The sequence below is a fragment of the Microtus ochrogaster genome, chromosome 22 (genome assembly GCF_000317375.1).
Source record: "Microtus ochrogaster isolate Prairie Vole_2 chromosome 22, MicOch1.0, whole genome shotgun sequence".
Lineage (NCBI taxonomy): Eukaryota > Metazoa > Chordata > Mammalia > Rodentia > Cricetidae > Microtus > Microtus ochrogaster.
The window spans coordinates 20,165,118-20,187,017 of NC_022023.1; the positions used below are offsets into that span (position 1 = coordinate 20,165,118).

Sequence of the window (21,900 nt, forward strand, 5' to 3'; positions counted from 1 at the left end):
ATGCCTGCAGGCCAGAAGAGGGCACCAGACCTCATTACAGATGGTTGTGAGCCACCATGTGGTTGCTGGGAATTGAACTCAAAACCTTTGGAAGAGCAGGCAGTGCTCTTAACCACTGAGCCATCTCTCCAGCCCCCTTAGCTCATTTTCTTACTGTGTTATATTGTGTCTTTGTCTTCCTATTATCATTTTGTTGTGTTGGAGATTAAACCCAGCACTTTGCTTATATAAGGCCAATACTACTGAACTGTGCCCCCTTGTATTTACTGTTTAGGTGTGTTTTACTTGTAAAGGCTTTATTTTGTTTTTCTTTTCTTTTTATGTTTTTGATGTAACTTAGGCTAACCTGGAACTTACTATGTAGTCAAGGCTATCTTGAATTTACTGTGTAGCTCAGACCAGCCTCAGATCACCTCTCTGTGCTCAGTCTTCCCAGTTCTGGGATTATCATGGCCAAATACATTTTAGATTTTACAATTCAGAAGTATGAGTTTGAACATTCTCAACTGTTTGGGTCAAATTAAATTTCATTTTTTTGTTATTGGGAGATAAAATTGCATGATTGAAACATTTAATCTTAGGATTTTTTTCTTATGTCTGAAATAATAGCAATTTTTCATTCCTTATGAACTTTCTTTGTCATAATTTAGATATTACCTGGTACTAAATAAAGGGTATCCTTGTAGATTCCTTTATCTTGCTTATATGTGTAGTGTGAGCTACTCTTTAGTTTGTGGACTTGTGTCAGTGATTGAAATGGGACGAGGGAGGTTTTGAGCCGTCGACTGGAAAACCTGTGAGTAATTTGTTGGCGTCAGAGAGTGTGGCTCTTATGTGCTATCTGTAGAGATGTTTAATTCTGAAGGTATGGTCTGCTGCTCATTCAGTATTATTTCTCACACAGTTACAAAGAAGATGATGACTTTGAAACTGATTCAGATGATCTCATTGAAATGACTGGAGAAGGAATTGATGAACAGCAAGATAATAGTGAAACTATTGAAAAGGTCTTAGATTCAAGACTGGGAAAGAAAGGAGGTTTGTGTCTTTGGGGAGCAAATTATTCTCTGGATTTTTGACACAGGATCTCTGGTAGCCTTGACTGGCCTCCAGTTTTCCATATATTCAACAATGACCCCCTGCCTCTACCTCCCAAGTTCTGGGATTACAGACGTGTACTACCATTGCCACTGTACGCAGTGCTGGCAGCTGAATCAGGCCTTGGTGCTGCTAACCTAACCACACCCCACCACGCTCCCAATCTGGTTTATTTGAGGGTAAGGCAGTTAACTTAGCTTTGGGGAGGTGAGTTAAGGAGAGGCGAGGAGGTTTTGATTTCTTACTCTGTTCTCAGAGGAAGAGGTCTGCCTTCTGAGGTGTACTGAAAAGGAAAGGATGCTGCTCTTTGATTTTTTTTAAGGTGTTTGCACAGATTTGCCTGCTTTCACCTGCAAGTTTGCGCATGCTTTAAGGTAAACAGTAGCATTTTCAGGATGTTTAAAATTACTGGACCCATCCTGTGTTGCAAGGTGACTTACTTATTGTAGTAATTGTAATTGACCACTTATTGTAAGACAGAGGCATTCGGTTTATTCAAGGAGAGATTCTTATTGGCAGTTGTTTAAGTGGGGATCTTTTTTCGCCTGGCTTCTTACATTTCCTTTAAAGTTGAACTAAAACTGCAAATTCTTTTGCAGCCACGGGGGCATCTACCACTGTGTATGCTGTTGAAGCTAACGGAGATCCTAGTGAGGCCTTTGAGCCCGAGAGGGAGGAAGGTGAGATCCAGTACCTGATCAAGTGGAAGGGCTGGTCTTACATCCACAGCACATGGGAGAGCGAAGAGTCCTTACAGCAGCAGAAAGTGAAGGGCCTGAAAAAACTGGAGAACTTTAAGAAGAAAGAGGACGAAATCAAACAATGGTATGCTTCCTGCTGCCAATTCAAGTGGTGTTTTCAGTCTGTACGGGAAGGGAGGTTTTTAATTGTGTGGAGAACAGCGCTCTCTAGGATTTCAGATTTTGCCTTGATCATCTGATCAAGGAATGCTGAGCATTCTACAGTTCTGTTTCTGAAATTGTGATGTGGCGACAGTGAATGCTTTCCTGTGTGCCTACTAAATTCTCCGATTTAACAAGAACAGCTGGCTCATGGAGCACTTGCCACATTTCCTTTCTTACGTATGTTGCTTGATCTTGACAATAAAATTGTGAGATTTTTATTTGTTTCGTTAACTGTTTTGTAGATGGGAGAAGTGACTGCAAGTGAATCAGTGACTTGAATTTAGACAGCTGTATGTAGAGCCAATCTCAAAACATGTTGTTACTTTGGTTTGATTAGGCTGGGGTGGCTTATATGTGAAAGTTAATAGTCTAGAGCCCTCTGGGTTTTGATACACTTGTAATTATTCTTGGTTGTAATATAGTTTGTAGAAATGATGTGAAGGGGTTTTTTTTGTTTTTTATTTTTTCCCTTTTTTTGGTCTCATTTAAACATCTCAGACTTGTTACTATTGAAGATTACTAAAGGGACACCTGGAAGCAATTAAGTTTACATTTGTACTTAGAAGGTTTGCTCTGATACATATATATCGATCTCCAAGCTCTAACTGGTATATGCTTGTTTTTTTGGTCTTCTGTCTAGGTTAGGGAAAGTTTCTCCAGAAGATGTTGAATATTTCAATTGCCAACAGGAGCTGGCCTCAGAGTTGAATAAACAGTATCAAATAGTAGAAAGAGTAATAGGTAAGTTCTTGCAAACTTATTTTAGGCATGGATAAACTTGGAGAAAATGACCTAGGCTTTAGGTTTATATAAATTTATAAGATGCATTTTTATAGTTTTACTTTTTGAGACTAAACAAGGCCTGTATTTATTTATTTTGAAGGGAGAATTATTTTTTGCTTTTGGATTTGGGTGTGGGGGATGAAAGACGGGAGTGTCAGGGATGTTTGGCTTGCAAGATTTCCTAAGACAGTACAGGTACCATTCACTGAAATGGAAAGATCAAGGGAAGAACTGATTTTTTGGATTTGAAATCAAATGCTTTGGTTGGTAACTTTGTTGTTATCTAAGAGACAAGTATTATTTGAGGACTCCAACATGTATTCCTGTGGTGACTTGGAGGTATATTTAGGTATTGCCAATGTATAGGTAGTGCTTAAAATTTGAAATGTACTGAGACAGAGACAGAGAGAGACAGAGAGAACACACTGTGAGAAGAGAAAGTCTGAGAACATTCTAGCATGTTTTCTAGAGACAGAGAAGGAGTAGGCAGTGATCTAAGAGGTGAGCTAAGAGATTGCTGCAGTAGAAGTAGATGATTGACATAGAACACTAGTCTTGGATTTGATCCTTGAATTTGGGAGTAGCGCTGGCTGGCTTCAGTGAAATGGCAACAGGAAGTAATTGTTAGCAGAACAGGTCTGCTTGAGGGGGCTTCAGGAGAGAATGAGAGATGGTTTTGAGTGTAGATTCAGTGATGCCTTATTTTAAAAAGTAACAGAACCATTTTTACTCTTTCAACTAAAAGTTCTTTGTTTTGGGAATTACTTCAACTTTAAAACTTGTGGAGATGGCTCCAAAGCAACACAGAGAAACCCTGTCTTGGAAATCAAAACAACAAAACAAAACAAAAAAACTTGTGGAGAATGAACCTTTAAGACTATAAGCTTCTAGTTAAGGCTTTCCCCAGTTTCTTTATTGCACCTCTAAACGTGGAGATCCTTCTGTGAAATAATAGTATGTCATTGTATTGACTGTACAGAGTCTGTGCCTCAAATGCTCTTTTCTGTCAGTGATAGACACACTGAAAACACATGACATTTATGCTGGGCTCCAGAGCCCAGCACGCCTGCTTAGGAAACGATGCACAGAAAGTCTTTCAGACATTCCCTGATGGTGACCATGGAATTTGTTTTCCATCACACATTGCTGTGGTTTGTTTGGTGGTCTTACTGACCCAGAAAAGGTCTTCGATTTATTTGAACCCTTATACTTAAAAATGTTTTTAATGTATTTGAAAAGAAAAATAGCAGAGTGCTAGGATGATAGTCTGACACCCAGGTTAGAGCAGGCTTCCTTTAAACCATGGAGAATGAGCACACATTCTTACTTGGAAAAGCTTTTTTTATTAAGTTATTTATATTCTATATGTATGTGTTTTGCCTTCATGTATACCTGTGCACAATGTTCATGCTTTTGCTCCTGAGGAGGCGACAAGAGAAGGCCTCAGATCCACTGAGACTGGAGTAACAAAACTTGTGAGCTGCCATGTGGGTGCTGGGAATTGAATCTGGGCCCTTTTGGAGAGCAGCCAGTGCTCTTAACCCCTGAGCCATCTCTCCAGTTCCTTACTTATAAAATCTGTTTCTTCTTCTTTCTTGGTATATTTGTAACTTTTCTGTCTTATTTTATATTTGTTTAGCTGTGAAGACAAGTAAATCTACATTGGGCCAAACAGATTTTCCAGGTGAGTAACAGTCTCATATTTAGTAAATATTCAGTATTTATGAGCACATTGTGATTTGCAGATTTATAGTTTTGTCACATGCTGTTTATTAGTTATATATTTAAAAAGAATATTACTTCCTTTAATTTGATATTATCTGATAATTTTTTTATTCATGTTATAGCTCATAGTCGGAAGCCAGTGCCTTCAAATGAGCCTGAATATCTCTGCAAATGGATGGGACTGCCTTACTCAGAGTGTAGCTGGGAAGATGAAGCCTTGATCGGAAAGAAATTCCAGAATTGTATCGACAGCTTCCACAGCCGTAACAACTCCAAAACCATTCCAACAAGAGAGTGCAAGGTTGGCCATTGTTGGCTTTTGTGTTTTTAGTTTTTATAGTTTTATATTTTGTTTTTTTGAGACAGAGTCTCTTATATTACCCTGGCTGTCCTGGAACTAACTGTGTAGATCAGGTTGGCCTGGAACACACAGAGATCAATCTGCTTCTGCAACTTGAGTGTTGGAATATATATTATGCTGAGTGTGGTGGTGCATGCCTTTGATTCATATATTTATGAATTGTGTATGTATGTGTGAATTTGTGGGAAGGTATTATAACCAAAGGGTTCGTTGTGCAGGTATATAGAAGCAAAGCAAGAATTAATGGTGATTTAAACGTAACATTAAATACAAATGATTACTGCATGGACTGGGTCTATAGCTCAGTTAGCAGACTGTACCTGGCATGTGTGCAGCCTTTGGGTTTCATTGTGCATGCCTGTAATCCCGGGGTTCTGGAGGTACAGACAGAGGGGTCAGAAATTCAAGGTCATCCTTGGCCTTGGAGTGAGTTCAAGGCCATCCTGGAATATACTTTACTTGGCGCAAAGTAAAAAGAAAGCTAAAGGAGAGGATTAGGGGCTGGAGAGATGACTTAGAGGTTAAGAATACTTACTGCTCTTGGAGAAGACCTGAGCGTGGCTCACAGCTGCCTGTGACTCCAATTCCAGGAGCTGCAGTGCCCTCTTCTGACCCCTGAAGGGTCCTTGCACGCATGTGGTGCACAGTAGTGTATTATTTTTTTAGAAATTTTTAAGAACACACTCATGTTTTTTAGAAAGAGTATCTGTTGTATAATAACTTTGCTGGTTTCTATAATTTACTACTTTATAGAGTTAGATATATTATTAGAAATTTTTGAAAATAGTCACTTTAAAACAAATAGGAAAGATGTCTCTGAATATTAAATCAGAAAAGTACAGGCCTTTTATTGTCATATTGGTTGTACCAGTGTTTCTGTGTTTTTGAAATTTGTTGAGATCTAGAAGTATGCTTGGTTCCTTGGACCGCCTTATAGAAGGTGAAGTTCATGTTGATAACATCAGTCCCCTGTCTGTGAAGACCAGCATGTGTGTGTGGTGGAGAAGCTACAGAGCGGAGGTGGAGGCCACGGTTCTGGTGGGCAGTGAGGAGGTTTTCAGAGGAAAGCAGCCAGTGCTTACTTTGCCTCTGCTCTGAAAAGTGGATTGGTGCTTAATAGCATACAAGAAAGGGCTCTGGGGCCTGGAGAGTTGGCTAAGTAGTTAAGAGCAGTTGTTGCTCTTGTGGAATACTGGGCTTCAATTCCCAGTACCCACATGGTGGCTTACAACCATCTGTAACTCCAGTCTCAGGGATCCAACACCCTCTTCTGACTACCTCAGGTACCAAGCACACATGTGGTGTATATACTTACATGCAGGTAAAACACTCATATACACAATACAATAATAAAATAAATCTATGAAAAACAGTGTTAAAAAGAGCAAAAGACCTCAGGGTTGACTTTCCATGAAGGGTACAAAAGAATTTTGTAATAGAAAACTTGTGGATCCGAAGGTATTGCTGAGCACATTTCCTTCACAGCACGCATCCTGACTGTGTTGACGGAGGTGTGAATTGACTGTCCTACAGTTTTTGAGACCTTGCACTGTAGAGGGCCAGGTTGTGATCAGCGTTTTATTTGATGGCTTCAGATAATGACAGTGAGTAGGAGACGAGAGCCAGAAGATCCATCGAGTAATATGTTACAGTAATTGAAGACTGCATGGAGGGCCAATTAGCCGAGGCATGGGAAGGTTGTTTTGTCAGGACTAGATGAATGGCTAGTGTAGAAGGTGGGCATGAGGAGCCAGACTATTTCCTTGCATAGGAGAATTGAATGTACTAATGACCACACAGCTACGGTGGTAATTCCCACAAAAGATAAAGGCACCTTGCAGAAAGACTTGAGGAATTCATCTTATACATGCGTAGACTTTGAAAGTCCTGAGTAGAGAAACTTGAGTAACTTTGAATGCTTTGTTTGCGCCCCAAACTGATTTGACTGCAGAATCTATGTTTTGTGTAAGCAGTAGATTTGGCCTTAGTAGAATGCAAGTTTTCAAACCTCCAGCAGTGGAAAGGGCAACTTTTCCTTCTGGAAACTAGACTCACAAGGTTGGGGACTCAATGTAAGTGGGCTGACCCTCAGAGTTCCCAGTTACAGTATTTGTAGGATTGCTTGTTCAACATCTCTCAGTGACAAACTTCCAGAGTGTTAATGTGTGTGCCACACAATGAAGGATGAGAAAATACGGAGCTAATTTATGCTCATAATTTTATTTCAGAAAAAGAGCAAGTTATTTAAAAATACTTGACTTTAGGATGAACTCTGAGAATAGAGAGTACTGGGATGGGGTAGGGTGGGGTAACCATTCATATCTGAAATTAAGCTTTTTCTGGCATAGAGTACATAAAATATGGCTAACATTGTAATTTAAGAGCAGGGGAAAATGTTTCTAAGACATAGGTTTTGTTAATTTTTGTTTTTCAGGCACTAAAGCAAAGACCACGATTTGTAGCTTTAAAGAAGCAGCCAGCATACTTAGGAGGGGAGAATCTGGAGCTCCGGGATTATCAGCTAGAGGGTCTCAACTGGCTTGCTCACTCCTGGTGCAAGTAGGTAGAAGATATGGCTAGATTGTTCTCCACTGTGTTTGGCTTATTTTTATCCTAAGTTATGGGGACCACTTAGGCTTTGAGAATTTAAGTGATTCAAGATAAACGTGATTCCTCTTCATTATGTGACGCGCATGTGAGGGCTTCCTTTAGTGCCAGTGACAGAGTCTTTTATGCTTACCTTTTTATAAAGAAATTTTACACACACAGAAGCACGCCCACACAAGAACACCCAGAGCATACACACACGCGCACACACAAACTGTATGTTTTCCTGCATGTATGTCTGTGTACCACTTGTGTGCCTAGTACCCATAGAGGCCAGTAGAGGGCATCAGTATCCTGGAACTGGAGTTACAGATGGTTGTGGGCTGCCTTGTGGATGCTGGGAATTGAATCAGGTTCTCTGGAAGAGCAGCCAGTGCTTTGAATCACTGAGCCATCTCTCCATCCCCACCCTTTCTTTGTGTCTTCTTTATTTTCTTCCTGAGACAGGGTTTCTCTCTGTAACAGCTCTGGCTATTCTGGAACTCATTTTGTAGACCAGGCTGGCCTGAACTCACAGAGATCCACCTGCCTCTTCCTCCCTTGTGCTGGGATTAAAGGTGTGTGCTGCCATGCCTGGCTTGTGTCTTCATTTTTCTTACAGGCTATGATTTCTAGTTACAAACACATTTACAATAACGATTTCCCAGGTGAACCCACCTTCAAAACTTATCTTTCAATTGAATGTAGTGTTTAAGACTCTGAAGTAAATCCAGTATTTGAGCTTCAGTTTGTATGAGAAAGTGGGTCACAACCATTTTAGTTGCTTAAAAAAGATTTTCCTTAACCCCACCCATACTCATGCAGGCAAACCTAATTAAATGCAGTGGCAGTCATATAGACACAAATAAACAGATATGAAAGTAGGTAAGAGGCTTGGGAAAAAGGGGCTTGGTTTGGTGGAGGGAGTGTGGGATAAGAGGAAAATGGAGGGATTGAACAAAGAATATTATGTGTATGAAATTATAGAGCAAATATTTTAAAAAAATTTCCTTTCAGACGATAATAAGTCCTACTCTTTTTAGGGATCAGTATTAACTTAATGTAACTAAAGAGGTTATATGAGCTAGCCCTTTTATTCTACAATGTAGGGTGCTTAGGAGCCAGGATACCAAGACCTTTCTCCAGAGTTGTAGAATATTTGCAGGTGGGTTTTTTTTTGGTTTGTTTTTTGTGTTTGTTTTAAAAGAGTCTCATTGTGGCTCTAACTTACCCTAGGACTCATTATATAGACCAGTTTTGCTGAAAACCCAGAGATCTGTCTGCAATCTTGGCAAATTAAATGCCTTGTTCTTGTTCTTCTAGCTAGACATTAACTTTTATTTTTTTCTTTCAGTTCACTGGTTCACTAGTGAAGCATACACACACACACACACACACATTCATACATACATACATACATACATACAATACATACCATCAGTTCATTTGGGACAAAATTGCATGTTGAAATACAGTCACAGTAGCATGAGCATAGCTAAAGGAACAAGGACTTTGCAAGTGGGAAAGAGAGCTGGTTTCTGCAGGGAAATGTAGTCCCCTACTACAGATAAAGATGCAAGCAGGAGCACAGGAGAGTAAGCCACTTAGAGATTAAGCTGAGTTGATGGCACTGGGATTGGGTTATCCACGTACTCTGATCAGGGAAGGACCCACATGAACTGCAGTACCCTGAAACAGCATAAAGCTATAAACAACAAGCAAATTCAGAGCTCTGAGGCTCCTTGGCACACCCACAGCTCTGATGCTTGGGGAAATCCAGAACCTCAGCTAAATAAAGGATGATCTTTTATAAGTTTGCTTATATTGCATGTGTACCTCATATGTATGTATATATAATTGCATGTCTGACATGAAGGAATCTTGTCTTCCCTAATATGTGGGTTGTGGAGACTGAGCTTGGGTAGTTAGGTTTTGTGGCAAATGCCTTACTCTTTGAGTTATCTCATTGGCCCTTGAAGAAAGAGCCTTGCAGAAATGTTTACAGACTGTACCATACATCAGTCTCTAGTTTCCTGACTACTTTCTCTTTCCCAAGCATGCTTTCCTAACCTTGCTCATTTTTTTCATCTAGTTTTTTTTTTTTACATGTGTACAATTAAAGAAACAAATGTGGAATCCAGCCCATTTCTAGATCCAGTGTCACTTAGACTGCCCATGAGCACTGGATCAGTCTTCAAAGGCTGGATGTACTACCTTTCCTACTAACTCTTCAAGGCAGAGGAAGGAAGAGTGCAAATTCCAGATCAATCTGAACAACACAGTGGGACTCTGCTTCATAAAAAAACAAAACAAACCCCTCAGAATCCTGCACTCTTTCTTGAATAGTCTCTAGTATATGCACAAATAACACATAGTAGGTCTAGAATGAGCCCCCAGAAGTCTAGACTGTGACATATTTAAAACAGTTCCCCTTTGCCTAGAACATACAAGGCCCTGGGCTCTGTCTCCAGCACTTCAAACAAGGGTCCTTCACACTCTCCATCAAGCAGGTGTATAAAATAGTAGATATGGTATTGGACAGTCAGGTGGAACACAGTGGAAAGGGGAGGTAATGTGAGCAGAGGCACGTGACTCTTGGAATGAGCAGCACGGTGATAGCCATTTTCCTTGGTTTGTATATTGATGAACCAAAGGCTCCATACCTGTATGCATCTATGATAGAGCTGTCTTCACTGTTAGGAGGGATAGCCTATGGTAGACAATATAATTCGAAGCCTTACATATAAGATAGAAACAATTAGAGGAATCTTGTGTAATCTGAGTCTTGAATATTCTTCCAGATAGATTTGCCTGATCTGTTGTTCCTGTCTTCTGCTTTCTTCCTTATTTAGGATGTTTAAGTCATTAAAAATGAACGTGAGGAGAAATTCATTGAAGGTCACTCTGATGCCTTTCTCTGCTGATATTGTCAAGTGTATAATTGGTGCACATACTGTTTTCTCATGAACTAATAATTTGTTTGTGTTTTTTTCTTACTGCAGAAGTAACAGTGTAATCCTTGCTGATGAAATGGGCCTAGGAAAGACCATTCAGACCATATCATTTCTCTCCTACCTGTTCCACCAGCACCAGCTCTATGGACCCTTTCTTATAGTCGTCCCCTTATCCACCCTCACTTCATGGCAGAGGGAGTTCGAAATCTGGGCCCCAGAGATTAACGTGGTGGTTTACATAGGCGACCTGATGAGCAGAAATACGGTGCGTAAGCAAAAGGAGTTGAAGTAGCATGTATGTTAAAAATGTGTTTTAGAATTGACTGAAAATCTTTTATAGATGTATAAAACTATAGTAAACTCTTGAGTAAAATTATTCATACATGCTGGGCAATGGTGGTGCACACCTTTAATCCCAGCACTTGGGAGGCAGAGGCAACCTGATCTACAGAACAAGTTCAAGGACAACCAGGGGTGTTACACAGAGAAACCCCATTTCAAAAAAGAAACAAAACAGAACAAAATCATTCACACATTGTGTACTATGGGCTCAGTACTTGGAGGTCTGTCAATGCAACTCAGATATTCTTTAATACATTGAACAAGGTGTATACTACTTTGCTTTATTTATTTATTTATTTGTTTGTTTGTTTGTTTGTTTATTTATTTATTTATTTGGTTTTTCGAGACAGGGTTTCTCTGTGGCTTTGGAGCCTGTCCTGGAACTAGCTCTGTAGACCAGGCTGGTCTAGAACTCACAGAGATCCACCTGCCTCTGCCTCCCGAGTGCTGGGATTAAAGGCGTGCGGCACCATCGCCCGGCCTACTACTTTGTTTTAAAACAGCAATAATTCCATGGGAATCTCTTAGGCTGTACTGTTTTCTCTCTGATTTTTCTCTTCTCTCTTCCGTCTCTTTTCCCTCCTAGTGTCTCATATGTAGCTCAGATTGGCCTCTAACTTGTGGCAATCCACCTCCCTCAGCCCCTGAGAGCTATGAGTATTAGCATGCATTACCACTACTAGTTTGATCTTTTTATTTAAGATTACCTTTTCTTATGGAAAATTAATGTCTTTGCTGTCTTACTCAAAATGTTATTGGGAAGACTTGAGTTCTTAGAATTTATTTCCCGATCTCTTAACTTCATAACTTGCAAGAAAGAAATAAAAATAAAGGAAAACAATACATTTCTAGGACTGCAGAAAAGAGAGTTATTTGGTATCAAACAATGCCTTGAACATCATGAATTTAGCACATAGTGATATAAATTTGTCTTTGTTTAGAAAATTTTTTTTGAGAATTTTTTTTTCTTTTGAATACTTACTATATGTTGGTTCTTGTGTTGGTGCTTTTATTTGTATCCCTGTAATTTTTGTGATAGTCCTAAAAATTAATGGCAACAAATACCTGACAGACTGCTGAAGACTGTCCAGGAAGTCTGTCTCACCTTGTTGTTAGATGACTAGAATGGAGCACTGGAGCCTTAGCTCAGCAGACATAGCTGTGCCCTTTTGGAGACTGCTTGTAGTTAGAGCAGGTCACCCGGAATCTTAACAATTTACAGAAGTGCTGTAAGCACATTTGCATGGGTTCAAATATGTTTTTATTGAATGCTGTCATTTTGCCCACACTTGGTTGGGTTAGAATTGTAGCTTAGTTGATAGACCCTAGCTTGCGAGACCCTGAGTTTGATTGCCAGCCCTGCAAGCAAAACAAAATGAGAAAAATTGTCTGATTATAAACTATATTAGGCTTCGGTGCCATAATTTTGACTTTCTAAGACATAATAGTTCTTAGTTCTTCTAATTTGTTAGTTCTTAAAGGAGAAGGAAGCCGTGGGAATTTGATTTGTGGCAGGTACCCAGTTCTCCTTCCCTTTAGTCTTTGGTGGTAATCACCTGCCAATGCTCATCGTCTTGTTCTGTTTTCTCGCTCAGCACACCATAAGGCCTTTGTAGTAGACATTGTGTTTGCTGAATTTCTGGTCAGGTTTCAGAATGGATTCATTAATTTTCTAGTTTCTTTATATTCTCAATATTTTCTGTTTATGTTAAGTTCTATTTTTACTCTGTAAAATTTCTTTTCTTGAATGTATCGGTTAACTATGATGAATGAAATTTCTGGGCTATAATTTGTCATGTTTTAGTAAATATCACTGTATCTAAGGAATAATGGAAATTTTATTTTCTTAAGAACACTTCAGGGGTCTGGGAAAACCTTCCATTATTGAGTTCAAGTGCCCAAAGGTTGTTTTTTTTTTTTTTTTTTCTTCTTCCCAAGACGGGTTTCTTTGTGTAATAGCCCTGTCTGTCCTGAAACTTACTTTGTACACCAGGTTGGCCCTGAACTCCCAGAGATCTGTCTGCCTCTGCCACCTCAGTGCTGGGATGTTACATCAAACCCAGCAAGTTCCTGAAGTTTGATTGTTTGGAAATACTGCACACTCATCAGATCTTTGAGGGTGGTTTGGGTTATTTGCAATGACTAATGATTTTCCTGCTTAGTGCAACATATTGATTCTGACTCAGTGTTCAATGTTTGAGTTATTTAAGTTTCTTTAGAGTACATAGGCTATTCATTCCATTTTTGTGAGACTTTTATTTTTGTCATTTTTATTCCATCTATTATAAAACTTGTTACAAATTTGGAAGCTGAAATTGTGTTTTAATTACTATTTCTTTTCTTCTTATAGATAAGGGAATATGAGTGGATTCATTCTCAAACCAAAAGGTTGAAGTTCAATGCACTTATAACAACATATGAGATCCTCTTAAAAGATAAGGTGTGTAATTATTCATAAAAAAGTTAAATCTTGGGTGCTGGAGAGATGTCTCAGAGGTTAAGAATAAGAACACTGCTCTTCTAGAGATCCTGAGTTCATCTCCCAGCAACCACATGGTAGTTCACACCATCTATATTGAAATCTGCTGCCCTCTTCTGGTGTGCAGGCAGAACACTGCATACATAATAAATAAATAAATCTTTAAAAAAACAAAGTTAAGTCTTGCCCATGTGTGTCATACTTAGTAGTGGGGATAGTGGGGACGGTGCTTCCTACTTGTCAGTTATTCTTCCGGTTTTGTTTAAAAAGCCAAACAAAGAAACAAGCTTAAGATATCCCTCAGATACTACAATTGTAAGTAGAAACCAAACCTCACAGTTGAATGGGAGCTCAGGTCGACCAAGTCCAGTTGAGCTGAGCAGGAGGCAGGAGGAAGCACTGAGCTACAGTACAGAGACTGGAGAGCCTTTGCTAAAGTTACTAAGTGGTAACTTTTTTTTATTCAATTTGGTGGTTTGGTGGTTTTGTGTTTTCTGTGTTTCAGGGTTGGGGTGGGAAATAGGCAAGAAAATAGTTTTGAAAAGACAGTCACATGAAATTTTTGTTTCTGCTTTTGTTCAGCATAGTTTTCATCCTCTTGCCGAGCTTGCAGTAGTGGTTTGTGTAAGAGACTCACTAAAAGTGGAGAGGATGAGGTACTCTTGACTCTGGCCATTGCTAGAACAAGCAGAAGAATCCTAATAGATATTAAATTTGTGAAGAATAAGCGTGCCTACCTGTGTATGTTTGTGATGGTGTTTATGCAGAAATGCTTTAATGTGTAAGCACTGTGGGTCCCCTTCTGACCTAGTGGCTCGTTCTCTTCTGTTTTTTACTTTAGACTGTGCTGGGCAGTATTAACTGGGCCTTCCTGGGAGTAGATGAAGCCCATCGGTTGAAGAATGATGACTCTTTATTGTATAAAACTCTGATTGATTTCAAGTCCAGCCATAGGCTACTGATCACGGGCACCCCTCTGCAGAATTCCCTCAAGGAACTTTGGTCCTTGCTGCACTTTATTATGCCGGAGAAGTAAGCTCCTTCCTGTTTCTTTCAAAAGGTGCTAGAATGTCTGATTGTAAATGTCCCCCCCCCCTTTTTTTTGTATTTTTAAAATAAGGGTCTCATGTAGTCTTGGCTAGCCTGGAACTAACTTATGTAGACCAGGCTGGCATCAGTATCATAAGAGATCAACTTGCCTCTGTCTCCCAAGTGCTGGCATTAAAGGCTGCACTGCCATGTCTGGCAACTTCTTGATGTTCTTAATAGGCTTAACCATAACTGATGGCATGGGGAGGCAAAACATTTATCTGTGGCAGAAGCAGCTGTATTGCGGTCTTCTATACTAAAGTGATAAAAACTAAAGAAATTAGCCTGTTAAGGAGGACTATATAATTGCCTACCAAAGGTTTGAATTAGCTAAAGCATTTGGAAAATAATTATTAAGACAAATGCGAGTCAGATGAGATAGTGATTCTTTTTGTACCCAATCCCTACTTGGGAGGTTGAGGCAGGAGGATTAGGAATTCAGTGCCAGCTACATAGTGAGTTTGAGGCCATTCTAAGCTCCATGTAAGTCTGCTTCAAAAAGCATAAAACAAAACAAAAACTGAAAAGCCACGTGAATGAAGTATACGGTGTACATAGTCTGACATGTCTTAAATTCTGTCTTTGTTAATAGAAGCATTAGTTTTAGTCCTTGCTCAAATCAACTTGCTTCTTACAGGACTTTGGCTTATCTCTAGTATAAATTATATAGAATAGATACATAGTATATATATTCATTCTACACTCTTAAATTATCTAGTGGTTTACAGTGACAACTTAAACCTAAATCTAAGTTCCTTCCTCTAGTGTGAAAGACTGTACTGATCTGGGTCCTGGCTCATACTGAATCCAGACTTGTTCTATTAGTCATCATGTTTCAGCCCTCCTGGCCATCTTTCTGTCCCTTCCACATGCTATCCCGTTCCTACTCTGTCTTGTCTGGAATGCTTCTCCTTACTTTTACAAGACAGCCTCCTTTCTTAGCCTTCTCTTCTGTAAGCAGAAGTTTGTGTCCCACCCAGTCCCACAGCCATTCAGTCCCAAAGAAACACACAGAGGCTTATATTAATTATAAACTCTTTGTCCTATTAGCTCAGGATTATTATTAACTAGCTTTACAACTTGAATTAACTCATAATTCTTGTCTATGTTTAGCCATGTGGCATGGTACCTTTTATCAGTGAGGCATTCTCATCTTGCTTTCTCTGCTTCTGACTGGTGACTACAGACTGAGCCTTTCCTCTCCCAGAATTCTCCTAGTCTGGTCACTCCACCTATTCTTCCTGCTTAGCTACTGGCCAATTTTGTGCTTTATTAAACCAATATGAGTGTCAAATCTGTACAGGGTACAAGAGCATTATCCCCTGTTTGGTTTGCTGCATAGCACCTCTTCATCTGTTAACACTAAATTAGGCATGTGAAAATACTAGTGATCTTGGTTGCTAGTCAACACTGGTTCACATTACCTGGATTAGCAACTGAGACACAGTAAGCAATTGAATTACTAATTGTATAATCGACAGGTAAATGTTCCATAATATATTTTTCTTTATAAGTACTAAGGATATTCACCATCTTCTTATTTTCTCTTTGGCTATTTGGGCTTTTTTAGTGAAATTTTTATTCATATCTTTTCCTGTTAAGAAAATTAGAAAAATTGAAACTAGCGAGCTGGCTTAGTGGTTAAGAGCATTTGCTGCTCTTGAGAGGATCTGGGTTCAGTTCCTAAAAACTCCATGGTGGCTAACATGGAGTCTGTAACTCCAGTTCCAGGGAATTTGCAATCTCTTTCAGCCTCTGCAGACACTGCATATACTTAGTATATTAACATATATGCTGACAAACACTTATACACATAAAATAAAGATAAATAGAATTTAAAAAGCATAGCTTTGGTTTTTTAAAATTGAGTTGACAATATATGGGTTGAACAATTTATTTCTTTAAAAACACTTCTGGATACAGGTGCTCTCAATAGATAAAGCACTTTTGTCTAAATAAAGTGTATGATTGGCTTTTATCAAGTAATTTTTTGTGTGACTTGTAGAATAGATAGGCCTAACCATGGGCTATGAACACATTTTAGCTGTCACATTAGGTGCGTATTTTACTTTGAGGCATTTAGTATATGGAGTGTGAGGACCTTGATTCATTTTTCTTCACTGAGCAGTCTGGAAATTTGTTCCAGCATTATTGTTGAAGACGTGTCTTTTGTTGGAAATCTTAATAGAGACAGGATTTGCTTCTGGTCTGTCAATCCTGGGCTGTGATACTTATTTCAGTTCGTCTGCACAGCAGTCTTGAGTGTCTGCTTCCTACTGGTGTTTAACATGGAGAAGTATAAGAATCCGTTTCTTTCTTTCTTAGAGCATTTCGTGTACTCGTAAGGGCTTTGCATCCCTGCTTCACAATCAGCTCATTAATTTCTGGGGAAAGAACCTACTGTAGTTTTGTTGGGATTGCCTTGAATCTAGGTATCAGTTAAGGTGCTTTGTTGTTTCCGTAAAACGCTGAAATCCTTGTATGCTGAGTGGGTCAGTGCTCACTACTGAGCTCATCATATATCCTGGGCCCTCTTATGTTGTTTTCTTCATCTCATTTTTATACTGTACTAGAGTCTTGAGCTACAATTGAGGATAGAGCTAGAGACTAAAGCAGTGGTTTTCGGATTGTGGGTCAGTGACGGGTCATTTGACAAGGATTTCCTAAGAGTATTGGAAAACACAGATATTTACATTAAAACATAGATATTTACATTATGATTTATAAAGCAGGAAAATTACAGTCATGAAGTAGCACTGAAAATAATTTTATGGTTGGGGTCACCACACCATGAGGAATTGTATTAAAGGGTTGCAGCATGAGGAAGGTTGAGAATTACTGGTCTACAGCTACAGTTGAGTATAGAGCTGTGGTTAGGGTCTAGAGCTCCAGTAAATGTAGGGCTATGTTTGAGGGTTACATATTTATCTGGTGTTCATAAATTTGTTTTTATAACTTTTTTATTGTTACCAATTTTTTTGTATTTTTACTTTGGGGACCATATTTCTGCAGGTACAGGCTTCTCAGTGTCTTTCTTATGTGAATGCTCTTTATATCTTGCCTTAGTTAATGTTCTGTAGAACCTTGGTGTCGAATGGAATTGGTGGAAACCGGGAAACAGAGCATTAGATACAAGTTATTTATTTATTTTTTGATTAGTTGAGGCAGTTTCTTGGATATAAATAGTGATAGGGTTGGATCTGTTCCTGTCATTTGGCTACTTGTTTCCATGGTTCATGTTTATTCCTAGTTCTCCTTCTCTGCTTTGCTTAGTGTAGGTATTTTTAGTGTACTGTGTAATTCTTCTCTTAGTCTATGTTACTATTTTAAAATGATTTACTCTTGGATTATCTAGGGATTCTGTAGTTCAGCCTAATCTCCAGGCTAATGCCAGCTTAATTCTTAAGAAGGGTAGCAGCTTTGTTCCACAATGGCTCCACCTTAAATTCTCTTGGCTAGAAACTCAAGAATACAGCAGTAATTATTGGTTAACACTGGATTGCCTTTTAAGGAAGCACTGAAAAGAGAAAAATAACACTTGTATTTTATCATTTCCAGGTGATCTTTATTTCTTCCTGTGGATTGAGGTTTCTGTAGGCCCTTTTTTTTTTTTTTCAGCTCAAAGGGCTTAACTTTAGTGTTTCTTGTAAGGCAGACCTATAGGCAGCAAGTTTATTTTCTTTATTTGCTTTTGACCTTTTTGAAACAGTATTATTTGTGAGACTGTTTAGGATCCCCTATGGTGGTTTGAGACATGGAATCTCTTGGGCTAGCTCGACTGCAGTTGTTACTTGAGCAGATGAACATTGGGCTGATCCTTCTTTCTCCCCTCCCCTTCCTTCCCCTCCCCTTCTCTTCCCTCCCTTTCTCTCTCTTCCCTTCCTCTACCTTCCCTTCCCCTCCCCTCCCTTCCCCCTCTCTCCTCTCTCCCTTTCCTCGCTACAGTATTTTTCTGCGAGGAGAGTTCTCTGCACCCCTCCATTTAGTCCTATCTCATAGTGCTGGGCTTCTTACCTTTGGGTTGGACTGGACACTCCCACCCTCACCCCAGCTGCCTTGTGTCATTTTCCTTGTAGGACATCTAGCAGTATTCTTGGCGTCTATGTACTGCAGGCCAGGTGTCACAACTAAAAATGTCTCCAGACATTACCAGTTTCTCCCTTGGGGATGGAGGGGTAACCATCGACAGAACAGCACTATTTAGAGTTCTGGCTGATGTATCTCTCTATTTGCTGCATGTATGTCCTTTCTCATTGCTGTTCTTTGTCCCTGTCTGCTTACTGGATCCCTCTTTCCTTCCCTGGAGATCACAGTCAGTAGTGGCCGTATCAATTACTTTACACAATTTCCCACAAAATCCCTGACAGAAGCATCTTGAAGGAGGGTGATTTTTGGCTTTCAATTTTAGTACACAGCACATTGTCGATAGTGGCTGCAGCTGACCACACTGCATCAACCAGAACACAGACCATGATGAGTTGCAGGTATCCACCAGTTGAGCCACCTTGTCGCTTTTTGAAATTTTAGAATTAGATTTTTTTTTATTCCCTTTTTTTTGTTGAAGATTCAGTGATGGACAAATTTTGCCTTTCCATGCGGGATGAATTGAAGGATTGAAGGTTATTTTGTTTTAAAATCCCCTCCAAGCCCCCCTACTCCTAGTTCAGTTCTTATTTGTTGTAAAAATGTTCTTCTTTTCATATAACTGATGGTGACAATTTCATCCGTAGGTTTGAGTTCTGGGAAGATTTTGAAGAAGACCATGGAAAGGGGAGAGAGAATGGCTATCAGAGTCTTCATAAGGTACTAGAGCCCTTCCTTCTTCGGAGAGTCAAAAAAGATGTGGAGAAATCACTTCCTGCCAAAGTGGAGCAGATTCTCAGGGTGGAGATGTCAGCCCTTCAGAAACAGTATTATAAGTAAGTTCCTGCTATGAGCTAGATGAGTCATAAGCAAGACGTGCCTTTTTAAAAGTAATTAAGTCTAGACCCTTGCCAATCTGGCGAGTTCTCAGTAGTAAAGTTTTCTATTTTTTTATTTTGTTTTTTTGAGACAGGGTCTCTCTATGTAATTCTACCTGGTCTTGAACTCAAGAGTTCCACCTCCCTACATAATACTAGGAACAGGCCTGAGCCTAAGCTTTGCTTTCTTATAGCAGTAGGAATTGGATTTCAGCCATGGGTAGTCATTGAGCTTTGTAGACTCAACATAGAATTAGGTTAAAATTCATACTCAGTTAGAAAAAAAAAAGGGAATTTGTTTTTCTTTGAGTAAGCGAGAATTTCCATGCAATTCTTGTTACATAAACGATCAGAAGTTTTTCAAACAAAACATTTTTTGGGAAGATTTATTTATTTTATGTTGTATTTATATGAGTGTTTTGCCTGCATGTATATATGTACCACATGCATGCCTGTTACCTGCAGAGATTAGAAGAGGGTGTCAGATATCGTGGAACTGGAGTTAAGGATGGTTGTGGACCACCAATTCTGTCCTGGGGCCCAAACCCAGGTCCTCTACAAGATCAGCCAGTGCTCTTAATTACCAAACCAGCTCTGCAGCCTGTAATTTCTAGTGCTAATACTCCTATACTAAGTAGGTATTGGTTAAGCTAGACAATTTTTGTTTTCCATTCAATAAACCTCTTGTGAAGTTTTTAATGCTAGGCATTCTTCTAGCTACTGGGAATAATAGAGATGAATGAAACATGTCCCTTCCCGAAGCCTTGTTGTACAGCTAGAAACACGTCATTACAACACAGTCTCATTTAAGACAGGAACGTGACTTGCAAGGGCTTTTGAAAGTCCAGGAGAGATAGCTTTCACCTCTAGAGCAGTGAGTACTCCTTCCTGTCTAGCATTCCAAGCAGTATGGCCAAAGCCATGTTTTTGGTTCACTGTATTATTACTGAAATTTGAAAATAGTGAGTCTGGCATAGATGATAGAATAAAATGTGTTTGTTATCAGCTTTCACATTTAATTTTCATAAAATGTTGCACATTAATGTGTGTGCATATACATGTTTCTGGAAGATCAGACTAGGGCCTCATATGTGCTGGGGCAGACTTTGCTGAACTGTAGGTGGTTCCAAACTCCCATTTGGCTTTTAGAGATATTATTATGGGGCATTTTAAATATAAGCAAAAATAGTACAGTGCTTACTCATCTGCTCATAATCCAGCTTCAGTGGCCATTAATTAGTCTACCTTTATGTTTTCTTCTACTCCTCTTTTGGTGTGTATCTTCAAAAGAGAAGGACTTCTTAATCAAAAATTTATCCTGTTACCATGCTTAAAAGTAGTTAATAATTCCTTAACAATTTAATAATCTCCACAGAACGTTTACATTTCCCAGTTGGCGCGCACACACACGCATAGGAACATTCATGCTTTTTGTTTGGGAATCTGCATAATTCTCTCCATTACAATTTGTTAGTATGTCTTTTTCATATATTAATTCTTTTTTTTCATATATTAATTCTTTTTTTTTTTAAATATTTATTTATTTATTATGTATACAATGTTCTGTCTGTGTGTATGCATGCAGGCCAGAAGAGGGCACCAGACCCCATTACAGATGGTTGTTAGCCACCATGTGGTTGCTGGGAATTGAACTCAGTCAATGCTCTTAACCTCTGAGCCATCTCTCCAGCCCTCATATATTAATTCTTAAAGAAAAACCTTGGCCTTTGAAAATGTTTCTTTTCAAGATAGAGTCTTGTGTGTACATCAAGTTGACCTCAGCCTCCTAGTACTCCACCACATTGATTTTGTAAGGTGTGTGTGTGTGTGTGTGTGTGTGTGTGTGTGTGTGTGTGTGAGTAACATGTGTGTACGCGTATATGTGTACACTTTATGTATGTTTTTAGTGCACTTGCATTTGACTGTTTGGTATCAGGTCTGGTGTGGAATTTTCCATTTGTGGAATCATGTTCATACTTAGAATGTTTTGGAGTTTGGAGTTCTGGGATAGGAATGCTATGCTTAATGTAGTTGATAGCTGCTTTACCCTCTAAAATGGTAGAGTGTTTCATGTTCATCTCCTTTTACTCTCTCAAACCGGAGCCAAGCAGTTAAGAATTATACCTACTATTTTACTGGGAGATTGTACATGTAGACTGCAGACTTGTGGTCTAGGGGTGCTCTTGGTGGATAGAATTAATGAATTCCTTACACTTAAAGAATACCAGTATTCTCTACTTGTGAACTGAGTAGTCTGCAGGTCTCCTTTCTTCTGCCCCAGCGTGTTGGTTGCTGGAGTTACAGGCATGATGTTTCTGGCTGCCACCCATTTCCCTCCCCAACCCTTTTGGTAGGATCTCACTGTTTAGTCTCATTTGGCCTTGAACTTGATACTCCTCTAGACTGGGCTCCTGAGTGCTGGGATTAAGGACTGGATTTAGTTGAGCACCATCATGGTACTCTTATCTGGGAGCACCAACCATCTCATCTGAGTGTGGACCTGCGGTTTAGTTGTCCCATTCTCTGGTGTGCACACATGACACTCATCTGAGTGTGCACACATCTGGTGTGCACACATGACACTCATCTGAGTGTGCACACATCTGGTGTGCACACA

At 39.4% G+C, this 21,900-nt stretch overlaps 1 protein-coding gene across 7 annotated transcripts in view; it reads left to right on the plus strand.

Moving 5' to 3' along the window:
- Chd2 (chromodomain helicase DNA binding protein 2) overlaps positions 1–21,900 on the plus strand; it is a 131,569-nt gene that overhangs the window by 56,082 nt on the left and 53,587 nt on the right. For 6 of the 7 annotated variants that reach the window (XM_005357759.3, XM_013350226.2, XM_026784344.1 and 3 more), the window contains 10 exons: positions 905–1,038; positions 1,698–1,923; positions 2,644–2,744; positions 4,426–4,470; positions 4,634–4,812; positions 7,307–7,431; positions 10,461–10,677; positions 13,105–13,194; positions 14,075–14,265; positions 19,053–19,241. In XM_005357759.3, the coding sequence (XP_005357816.1) occupies positions 905–1,038; positions 1,698–1,923; positions 2,644–2,744; positions 4,426–4,470; positions 4,634–4,812; positions 7,307–7,431; positions 10,461–10,677; positions 13,105–13,194; positions 14,075–14,265; positions 19,053–19,241 (1,497 nt within the window). Of the gene's footprint in view, positions 1–904; positions 1,039–1,697; positions 1,924–2,643; positions 2,745–4,425; positions 4,471–4,633; positions 4,813–7,306; positions 7,436–10,460; positions 10,678–13,104; positions 13,195–14,074; positions 14,266–19,052; positions 19,242–21,900 lie in introns of those variants that run through there. The other variant, XM_026784347.1, reaches the window with a different exon arrangement.